General features: G+C 46.6%; 1 protein-coding gene across 1 annotated transcript in view; it reads right to left on the bottom strand.

Annotated features, from left to right (window-relative positions):
- The window catches only part of ranbp10 (RAN binding protein 10), a 36,396-nt gene that overhangs the window by 18,333 nt on the left and 5,767 nt on the right, over positions 1-12,296 (bottom strand). Inside the window, 2 exon segments of the mRNA XM_064335390.1 lie at positions 7,823-7,875; positions 8,050-8,161. Coding sequence (XP_064191460.1) covers positions 7,823-7,875; positions 8,050-8,161 — 165 coding nt within the window.

Below are 12,296 nucleotides of genomic sequence, written 5' to 3'. Positions count from 1 at the left end.
CTGTGCGATTAAAAACCCGCAGAGAAAGAAAAGCATCCCACAGAAGTAGGTCGTGTTTGAACTCCGAGGTATTAGATTAATCTCAGTGGTGGCACTGTCAGAGAGATCTGTCCTGCAGCTGGGCTCAAACCAGTTTTATCTGCACTTCATGCTAATGAAACGGGCACAGCACAACGGGGGGGGATAACAACTACTGTACAGAGGGCGGCCTGGCCATGAGGTCACAGCACCGATACAGCACTCTGCGCGAAACCAAACCATTACGCAAAAACCACACCATTACACTCTGCACAAAACCACACCATTACACTCTGCACAAAACCACACCATTACACTCTGCACAAAACCACACCATTACACTCTGCACAAAACCACACCATTACACTCTGCACAAAACCACACCATTACACTCTGCACAAAACCACACCATTACACTCTGCACAAAACCACACCATTACACTCTGCACAAAACCACACCATTACACTCTGCACAAAACCACACCATTACACTCTTAAACTCCATTAAACACAATGTAACACACTAGCCCATTACAGCACACTGTAACACACTAGCCCACTACAGCTGGCCAAATGTAGAACACCACCAATGATGAAACCCTGTATCTCACAGTGCCAGTGAGTACACACACACACACACACACACGGGCACCATATAAAGAGCCCTGTTTGACAGGATTTAAGACTGTGGACACAAGGTTTGGACTCCTGTCAAAGCACTCATCAAAAATAATCTCAACAGGACAGTGTGCCTGTTTTTCACTCACACAGTAACTTTAGCCACTTCCTATCTTGAGTTGACTAAAGCCCCAGCCACCTTGAGAATGGAATCACTACAATATATCTAGAAGGACAAAAATAGATAAATCATGCCAGAAAAAATAAGGGAATGAATGGTGCTGGGCGCACCATGACGACAGCTATGGAAATGACCTTGAAGGACACGTACATCATCACTGAATGATTCTGTACACCGACAATCTACAGTAACACACACCAGCCAACCAGAGCACTTCAAAATATGGAGCTACGCTACAGCTGTGGTTAAGACAGAGTACAGGAAGAACTGACTGACAGGAGCTTTGAACAGCAACAACAAAAATGTTTTTTTTTCTTCCTGGTGTGACTGTATAAAAGGAACACCTTGATTCGGATTTAAAGTTATTGTTCAGAGTGAAAATTACACTGCCTGTAAAATTGCTCTGAAGGATTATGACATGTATGGCTGGCATCACTTAAAGCATAATTGTTTTATAGGTTATTTTTATTGTTATTAGCAAGGTGTCAAGAGCTCAATCTATCTGAACTGGCAGCACATCATATTTTTATGAACATGGTTATCGTTCATAAATTAGTGAATGTCAGCGACTTCACTGACTGACAGGTAGGTAGGTGACAGCCACACCCACTGGCAGATGAAAGCTGTTTGGAGCTGGTCTGTGTTGGGAGAGAATGGATCCATTGAAAAGCGCCATTATTGCCCACAGCAGAAGGAGAATGCTGCCGTGAGCCGGCCCACGCTAGAGAGTTCCTGCCGGACGCTACATAAAGGCCATGTGACCCCGACAGCACCCAAAACCTGCGGGAAACGGAGCGGGGCGTGGCTGACGTTGCTGTGGCGACGGGTTTTCACTCAGCGACCTTCTGTCCGTAACACGCGCTTCTTCTGCACACATATGCCTGCACAATTCTGTCCAGACATGCACACATACACAAATAAGCACACACACACACACACACAAATCCACAAATGAACACACAATGCCTGCACAATTCGTCCACATGCACAACACACAACACAAATAACACACAAACACCACACACCACACACAAATCCACAAGTGAACACACACATGCACACAACACGTACCACAATAGCCACACACACACACAAAATCACACAAATGAACACACACACACAAACACTCTGCACAAGCCACACACGCAACACAACCTCTAACAAAACCCACACACAACACACCAGAATAAACCTATGAGACGCAAACACCATACACCCCACAACACACATCTCCCAAGTTTTCCACTGCGTTCCACCCTTTGTTCATTGTGGCAGGAGTGTGACTCTGATAGTGCATCACATTTATTATACATGCGGAACAGTATGGGAATTGTGTGCGTCAGTCAGCAGGTGTTCAGAGAATTGGCTGGACGGGGTTTAGGAAAGACTCATTCAACAAGAACCCTATAAAGGTGGGTGATGCACTCTCTCTGGGGCAACGCAATTGGTCAGACACGCCAGGGGGGAGGGGGGTCCGATTGGCTGGGATCAGGTCCAGTGGACAGGGGAGAAGCAGCGGCCTGACATGGCTCCAACTGCGCCCCAATCTACCGCACAGCGGGCGCGGCCTCACTCTGACACCGCTGCCAAGGGCCGGCGTACGGGTCACTGACCTTCAGACACGCTATCCACCTTCAGCGGGGGGGATTCAGCACGGCCATCCAAACAAAGCACAGACGAGCACTGTGTGTGTGTGTGTGTGTGAGGGTGTGTGTGTGTGTGTGTGCGTGAGTGTGTGTGTGTGTGTGAGGGTGGGTGTGTGTGTGTGTGTGTGTGTGTGTGAGGGTGTGTGTGTGTGTGCATATATGTGTGTATGCGTTTGTGTGCATGTAAGCAACTTGATTTTCTCTCTGAATGTAAGCACCCACTTTCTTAAATTTGCACTTCTTTTTCAAAGTCATATGACATGATATAGAAATGGCCAATATAACCTTTGCCTGACGATTAAAAAAAAAAAACACAAAGTTGCGTGTGCCTGTTAAGAAAACATAGCCAGACATATGAATATTAAGGAACGGTCCATTAAATCCCCCCAACACTGAACAAGCCCATATTTAGAGTCCATCAGAAGTGGCTTCGCACGGCTATGGAGTTACATGACTGACTACAAAGCTCAAATGCAAACAGCTTGGCAGCCATGTTGGATTGGATCTAATCATAACCTCCGTGATTAGTCACTGAAATACTACCGCTGTGCTACTTAATCTTCACGTAGCATCAGGTCATGCGTGCTACTCCACTCGGGGGGCATTATAGGATAGGACAGTTTTATGCAAATCTATTTTCTCCTTCAACCCATGAAGTAATTCTATATCTACGTTTAAGTTCCCCTGACGCCTTCTTGTGACAGTGACCAATATTGCACCGGAGTAGATCCAGACACATACAGGCATATAAGCTCATTCTCTCTCAAACACACATAGACAGACAAACAAACAGACACACACACACACACACACACACGGACAGAAAGACAGACACACAGACAAGGACACACACAGCAAGTATCAAAATGTCACTGAAAAAACTGCACTCTTGCCTCTCACTCTCCCCGTATTAAACAGCAGCTCATATGGCAGAGGAATGGGGGGGGGGGGGGGCATGTGCTCCTGCGCCAGGGATGTTCCTGATACAGGGTGCCAAGCACACGCCACACATGGCCAGTGGCTAATGTTCAATCACTGAAAACAGGCCCCAGAATAAATGACAGCAGTGTACTTCAGTGGGAGTACTCACACCTCACACACACACACACACACACACGCACACACACACGGTCTCTTATCTGAGTAATCGAAGTGCTTCACACCAATGGAGTGCACGATATATGTCCCCACAAGGCCGGGCCAAAGACACAGGAGCTCCCATTAAAAGCGACCCCCGGCCCTTTTCACAGCCAAATCTGAGAGGAGAGGTTCCGTCTGGCCAGGGCCAGGGCTTCTTCACGCCGCGAAGGCACAGCATCCAGTCCTAAACGACAGCCTCTCTTTCTCCACCCGCGGTGGCCTCCAAAAACAAAGGGAGCTTCCCATGATGCAACACCATCAAGTACAACAGGAGGAATATTCACACGTTCGCAAGAGCCATGAGAATGTTCTGGAATCCCAGAACGGACAAGGTGTTTCGAGACATCCTTGAAAAACATGCACACACACACTTATATAGGGGGGGGGGGGGTTCTACTAGAGGGGAAAAAAACAAAAACAATCAACACCCCTGGCTTTGTGTTCACTAGGGGGGAAACATTTTAAGACATTTGCTTCTGTTTGTGCAGTGTTTCTGGCGACAAATTCCCAGCCTCAGTTTGAGGCGTAAACTAGAAATGGTGACTCGTCTGTCAAATGGCAACACCATTAAGGTTGCTGGCAATTATGTAAATGACAACAATAAAAATGCTACTGCCTTCATCATAATTCTTGTGTTGTTTTTTTGCTTTTCAGTCTCTGTAATCTTACCCAGAGGATACATTAGCTGGCCTAAATCTGCATTTTCAGACATAATATTAATAAAACAGACACCGGTTCAACAAAGGGTTTAATTAAAAATCTCAATAACCAATACAAATGAGTATGAAAATACCTTAACAATTTGCTCAATTTAAAAAAAAGCGATATATCCTCCGGTAATGTTTGTCTTTAAAATCTGAAGCCATGAGACTACAATCAAATAAACTGTGAGTGACTGATCTCTGTGCTCAACATAAACAAAGTCAACGTGGTAAATAAACCACAGTGACACTCCACTGTTTCTTCACACCAGTATGTCTACTGCGGTTGAAGTACTGGAACACAAATGGAAAACGCTGCTGTTAGCTAGCCAGTAATGGACCATTATGCATCCAAAATGTAGAACGCATATTAAGGCTTTGGTTCGCTCATAGAAATACACAAAGCATTAAACATACAAATTATATGTATAAAGTATCATTTAAACCATTAAATTGTTAAATTTCTTTGCCTTTGCCATAAAAAAGCTAATTTAATCTTTTGCTCTTTATTTTAAAGACAGTATCGTTTCAGGCACCGTTTAGGCACTGGCACCACTTTAAAAGTTTTAGCGTCAATATCAGCAAAATACTCATCCCTAATAGGAATATAAACATGGCGTAAATATCGCAAATCATCTACGCAATGGCAGAGACACGGAAATTTATATTTGCTATAAGTCTGCTGTACGTTGGTGAGCTTGGCAAGTACTCTAATCAGGAAGATAGTAGGATGGGACTGAGTACTCGCTTCAGTAAGTAAGTAAGCAGATTCTTAATTGAGTAGAATTTTTTTTAAACTGCAAGGCGCAACCAATACACAAAAATGTATAAAAATTGCTAATGTTACCTTGTGTGTGTGTGTCTGTGTTCATGTGTGCCACCCCCCACCAAAAAAATAATAAAAAAATTGTAGTCGAGTATTAGCAATGACAAACCAGGTTAATACCGTGTACAGAAAATCGTAAAAGGACCCCACCCCTAGTAGATGGCCAACTTCCATAGAGGCATTTAATTAGAGCAGTACTCTTGTTTCAGTCGCAACCAAAAAACTTGCAAATTTTTTTGCATTGTCATGGGTGGGAATCATAAGCGTTTTGTTCTCATGCCAATTACACGACACATCAGGCCACCCATTTCTCAGCTCATGTAGCCTACACTCTGAACATTAGGCCTACAAATCTTCGCAGGCTTTGTGAATCAAAACATACATCTCTCATCTCTAAACTGAACTTGTTAATATGAAATCAGCATTGCAGAACACATTTAATTCTGCATTTTCTTTCCTGCTAGAAAAGGGCATAATCATGCACTAATGCAACCTCTGCTACCTTTGCTATGTGATTGCACCCACACCACACTGACAGACGGGCAGCCTGCACAATGACTGCAGCGCAGATCATACAATGGAGCCATTGCTAATCCCTCCGCTATCCCATGAAGCTCTGTGAATGCTTCTCCTCCATTCCTGTTCTGTTCCGAGTGACCTTGCCATGCCCTTCGCCCTTTGACCCCTCCTCACCACGGTGCCACCTGATGACAGTGAACCGGGGGCCTGACCCCAAACGGACCTGTCAGTCAGCAGAGGTTTCAGGGGCCTGCCAGCACACAGACCCCTGACTGTCCCTGGCAACGCGAGCACGCGGCCCGGCGGCTACCAGCGAATTCACTGCGGCCGAAACGTGCTCCCCTCCAAAAACGCAAGCGGTGTCCACAACGTTCGGCCAACTGTAACCAAATTTCAGAATAAGCCTACAGGCCCCACCCTCCAAAAAAAAATAAACCAAACAAAACCTACTAAACATAACCATTTATGACAGAACCTACGGGGTGAAAGAAACCAATGTAATATGCTAGAACCATGCTAGCGCTCTCTATGTGCAAAAACAATGTGACCTGAATACACTGTGTGTGTGCATGTGTTATGTATAAAGGGTGCCATGTGGGCGGTTGTGTTTACAGAGGTTTGTTTGTATGAAAAATCACAGCGAAATGTGAAAAATCTCTCTGTGCATTAATCCTTATGTGTGCAGGGAGGAGAGACAGAGAAAGAGAGATGGGGAAAGAGATGGAGCGAAAGAAAACGTGGAAAGGAGAAAGACAGACAGCGGGAGGAAAAGAATAGCGAAACACCATTCAGTCAATCAAAAAACCACTCCCCTGAAAATCAGCCCAAAAATAGTATGAAACAACATCAAGTCCAAAATAGTGACACCATGGCGATTCCAGACTTACTACCTGTATGTCAGCCCTAACAACATTTCTGTTGAAAATCAAGTTCTCAATGGAGCTAATGTATGTGTTCAAGGCTGGCCAATCAAAATCTGTGAGTGTGGCACCCGCTCAATCATTTTGCAGTTGGAATTTGTTATTAAACATGCGACAAATGGTCAATAAGCAAAACTCCTCACCGTGCTGCCTGCAAACTTATTGCTAGCAGGTGTATGCAACATGGGCTAGCTGAGGCAGGCTGGACACTGAGCCGGTCGTCAAAGTTACGACAGCCTTCTCACTGGTCACACCGCACTTGGCCTACACAAGCATGCTCTGAGCCGTTCACACCGAAATGCCACTCACTCTGCCCATATTCATATCCGTCCCGGTGGAAACGGACTTGAAAACCACCAAAAGATCAAAAAACGAAGGAGATTAAATGATCATGCTATTGCTAAACCTCCCTGCCTTTCTTGAACTCACATGAATCCTCAGGAGCGCTTAACTCAAGAGATGAAGGGCCTAAATGCTAACACCAAAGCTTGGTGTACTCAAAAGTAAACAAAAGGATGTGTCTGGCGTGCTCTCCTAATCATTGGTTTTCAGGCTAAGCAATTAGCTGGAAAGCCGCTTCAATGCACAGCATTAGACTACCCTGTGTCTTTTTCTCCAGTCCTGTGAATATCTCTTTCTCACAATAACGTGATACAACATATTCCTAATCCATTGCTTGAAAAAGATGGGTGTGAAAAAAAACCAATTCCTCACTCCAGAAAAAAAATATTCAACGAAAATAAATAAAATAATAATTCATGTTCTCGTGAAGAATCCAATGGTGAAGCATCACATCAGAAAACAAATTGGGGGACTGCTGGGTGGCTGATAACGTTAAAGGCACTGTTCTAGAGCACGGACGGCTGTTGAGTCCACAATGTGCCAGTACCGACAGGCCGGCAGCCCCGCAGGGTGCCACACAATCGGCTCCAGCGTTGCCCAGTGTTGGGAGAGTCCCAGTCGGGCCAGATGTCACTGCCATGCACCACGACCCCTGCTGGTCGACTGGGTGACTGCAGCTCTGGCCGTTGGGTCGCACAGGAAGGGTCCTCCTCTGACTCATGTCTGTGCGAGCCGTGAATTGTGGTGTGACCGCAAGAAGTGGCAACTGGTGTCATGCGCTTTGGAGGAGAGCGCATATTCACCTATGCTTTCCCTGAATTGATGGCCATAGTCGTGCCAATGAAGACTGTTATTCAGTTAGGCATTACAAATCCACCCCCCCCCCCCTTTAGCTTCACCCCTCAACTCACCAGGCAGTCTGTTCATGTTGACCCCCTGGGCAGACAAGCCGATCCCCATGTATCTGCGGACCAGACGGGCAAAGGTTAACGTCATAAGCTGTTCTAATCGTCATACGAAGTTCACAAGGCCGACCAATGAAATACATCCAAACACAATCACAAATCTCAAGCCCGGGTTTTAGCTACAAGGCCATGCAACACTACCAAAGGACAGCGCCAGGCAGCTATGCACTCACCCGTCCCGCCCCTTGCTGACGATCTTCACTTCGAAGTAGTAGATTCCACAGGCAGCTGGGATTGGGTGTGTGGCCCGCACGGAAGCAGCGTCCTTGTGGTTCTTTCCATGACCTGCAGGGGGCGAGAGGGAGACCAATGTCAATCGTACAGGAAGGGATGTTGACAGAAAACAGTATTTCGCCTACCATCGAACAGGCGGGGTGTGCCCAGCCAGCCAAGAGGAGCTGCCACCCCCCTTGAAATAAATGAATTACTATTGATTTCAATGGAGAGGTTTAGTGCCACATAGTCCAAATGATATTTCAGAGGCCTCACTACCCCAGCAAGACAGCATTTCAGGGGGAAACAATGGAAGATAATTTATTACAGATGGTGGTGGGTGAGGTGAGTTCTCCTTCATCACTGTGAAGCACTTTGATTGTTCGGAAGTTCGGAAAAGTGCTATATAAATGCAATGAACGAATGAATGAATTAATTAATATACATACTGCATTTCATTTACAAATAAACCAAATCTGAAATTCCTTGACTTCCCATGACTGGGACTCATGTTCAGATTCCCTGGTATTCCAGATGAAGCCTGTGGAAACCTTGAATCTCTATGTCTGCTGCAGAAGCTCAACAGAAAGCGGTAGGTCCACTTTACTAACAAACACATTCGATCACCAGTCAATCAGCCTGATTGCCCATTTAGACTGAAAGGCTTTACTGGCCTCGGTGCCATCAGGTGAGGGGGTTCTGTTGGCTGCAATGCCTCCGGCAGTCCGTCAACGATCGGCAGCTGGCAGTGCACAGAACTCGGGTACTTGTTGAAAAATGAGGGAAGGGAAGGCTAATTCCTAGCAGCCTCCATGACGCGATGCACCATGTGACCCAGCCATGCTGTTTTATAACTGGATGCCTGGCGATCATAACACTGACATCATAATGCAAAAAAAAAAAAATGTCCTTGTGACATCTGTGCAAACACAGCCCGGGCTGGACAAGCAGTGCTCTAAATGTGCTATGAGGCACAAGAGGTCAGCAGGCTCAAACAGAGCCCTATCGATCAAAGTGTTAGCACAGTGCTCCCTGGGCAGGTACAGTACCGTCTGTGTCCTGAACAGCTGAAAGATCTACAGTGCAGCCCGATTCTCCTCCGAGGTATTCTACAGGTCAGAAACGACTACAGTGTGGTGTTCCAGCAAGGTAAAGCACAAGTACCAAATCGCCCTCCCCCCTAACACACGCGCACACGCACCTAGCCGCCTTTCGTAGCGCTGCCACGCTGTCAAAGACACGGCATTGGGGGGGTATCTTTCACCGAGTCTGCAGGAGGGAGGGGTAACTGAACCTAAATAGGTACGAGCAGGCAGGCGAAGTCGCCGGGGCTCCGAGCGGCTCCAATCACGAGTCGTTCACAAGAGGACCGGACACCTCACAGCGGCAGGCGCTCCTTTGTCACCACAGTAGCTGTCATTATCACCAACCATCACTGTGACTAACACAGACACACACACACACGCACACACACACACGCACACGCACACACAATTATTATTAGTAACGCTGTTTACGGCGGGAGTATTGCCACCTCTATTATTAGCGCTGGTGTTTCTATAACTAACCGCCTCCATGCGCGGTCTCCCCCGCGCCCAGACAAATAGCCGCACAGCCGGAGGGTAAATATACCTTCGCTGCGGGCACCGGGCTCGGCGTTAGCGCGGCGCAACGGGACGCTGTGCGAGAGCCCCGCTCGCTTCGCCACACACACACGCACGCACACACACACGCGCGTGTGGTCTGAGGAGACAGGAACAGCCGAAAGCGGCGTAGTTTCCACCGCCGTCGCGGGAACAGGCGTCTCTTGACGCGTCGGAGTAACCGAACAGACGGATCTCGGACCTGTACGCTTTATCTTTATCTTTATACATTCATTTGGCAGACGCTTTTATCCAAAGCGACGTACAAGAAGTGCATTTTCATGATCGTAGACAACTGCTGAACACGGGTTCAGTAAGGTACAATTACTTATTTTGTACAGCTATTTCTAGCTGAGAACAATGAACACTATCCTGGTCTAACATCTGCAAAGCCAAACTAGGCAGAAGATTAAGCTAGAGTATTAGGACAAATACAATTTACCAAGTGCAGGGATGGGGCAACATGTAACAAGTGACAAGGAAAAAGGGTTTTTTTTTTTTTTTTTTTTTTTAAATATATATATATACACAGCATGGTGGTGGTTATTCTAGGTATAGTCTGAAGAGATGAGTCTTCAGGCCACGGCGGAAGATGGATAGTGAGGGGGAGGTTCGGAGAGGGACGGGGAGTTCGTTCCACCACAGGGGAGCTAGGGTGGAGAAGCTCTGTGATCCCTTTGGGCGGGTGGGAGGGGTTACAAGACGCCCTGCTGCTGCAGAGCGGAGTGGTCGAGCAGGCACATAGAATTGAGTCATGTCCTGCAAGTAGATGGGGGCTGTCCTGTTGGCGGCACGCTCTTGCCAGGGTGTCGAAAGACCGCTTCCTTTCCTCCTCTTTTCCTCCTGCAGGCAATCCTTTTTTTGTGTTTGTGGCTAATTAGGGAAATGAACCAGCTTCCCACAGACCTCCACAAGAGCAGAGTCACAGAGCAAGTAGACCCACTAATCCCCACTACTACAGACCCACTAACCCCCACTACTTTAGACCCATTAAGGCTTACTACGACAGAGGCTCAACCCAATGCCCCCCTTCCCCCAACACCTCCACCACAACCATAATCATCCCCTCCTGCACCACATGGACTACAGCCTCCTACACCTCATATTCCATCACATCCACCTCCAGAGCAGCCAATCTATAGCAACTGTGTTACTCGTAAGAAGGACTAGCTTATTGTTTGTTCTCGTGTTTAACTAGGTCCTTGTCTTATTAATTATAATCTATAGCGGTGCGGTTGCTTGTATTTACACTTAAATCCATTCTAAATGTGCTTTGGCAATACTACCGTACTTTTGTCTGGTCATGTCAACACAACACACCTGAATTTGACTTTGGATATAGAGACGGCATCTCCATTCACACGGCAGCAGAGGCGGCTTAAGTACACCGTGGCTTTCTGGGAAATTGACCTGCCTACCTGCTCAGTATGGCCTAGCTGGTGCCTCAGGATTGTGCTACTGTGGCCGAAATGTACAAGGTGGGACACTGTGACATGTTGTACTGACACTGTTGTTTAAAAGTGAACTAAAATGAGAGAACATAAAAGTGAAAATCCCATAGGATTTGCATAGACATGTCTGAAAATTTATTAGGGGTTTAGCTCAACAAATTCACTTTTTTCAAAATATGAGAAATAAATTAACCGTGCCGTGTAGGTAATGGAAAGATATTTGGCTTTGACTAGCTGCCTAGCACAGAAGCTTATGAGGTAGCACAGAACTATGGGCAAAAGTAGCCCACACATAGCCTAACTGACAGCAAGGTGAAAAACTTCACAGCGCACGTGCAGCTGGAGTAGCTAGGCCATCTTAAGGGAGGAGGGCATTTTGCCAGAACATCAGCATTCCACACGCTGGGGAAAAAACCCCATCTTAAGTGTGACAGAGGAGCACCTGTAAGCTAGCTGGCTTACAGAAACCTTATGTTATCTCACAGGTGGTTTATGCTAGCCTCAAATCCCTATGCGGGACTGATCAGTATGAACAGAGCTAAGGAGCAAGGAGGAGACTGAAAAACAGACAATGACAGAAGAAGAAAAAGAGGGAGACTGAGAAAGGGAAGGAAGGAAGAGAGAAGATAAAAGCATAGCATGCACTGCAGTGGAGCCAGATGCTGGACCCTTGACAGGGAGGGGCTGGGGCAACCGACAGACTATCTGGTGATGTCACCCCCTCCGCTGACTGCGTGCCATTGGCTTCTCAGAATTAAAGGCCGGCCCCCCTCCATAAACAAACCAAACATTGAGCCACAAGTCACAGGGAACGATTAAGCAGCCCATGTAACAAGGCAGAGGCGATTCTGACCAAATTATGTACACAATTTGGCACACGGAGTAAGAGGTTCTGCAGTGAATGGTTAACAGGGAGGCTGCAATAATCTATGCCCGATGAACTGATCCATACAGTAGATCAAAGTTCATAGGCCTGTTTAATCAAAAGCTGATTAACTAAACACTGCTAACCCAGTAGGCCACAGGACTGGCAAATACCTTCAAACAGAGGACTCCCTCTGTTTTCAACCCTTTCTTCTTTCCTTGCCCAATCAAAACAGGAGGAACCCACCC

Source organism: Anguilla rostrata, chromosome 5 (assembly GCF_018555375.3).
Source record: "Anguilla rostrata isolate EN2019 chromosome 5, ASM1855537v3, whole genome shotgun sequence".
In the NCBI taxonomy this organism is placed as follows: Eukaryota; Metazoa; Chordata; class Actinopteri; order Anguilliformes; family Anguillidae; genus Anguilla; species Anguilla rostrata.
The sequence above is the reverse complement of the archived record's forward strand: the minus strand, read 5'-3'. Positions and strand labels throughout refer to the sequence as shown.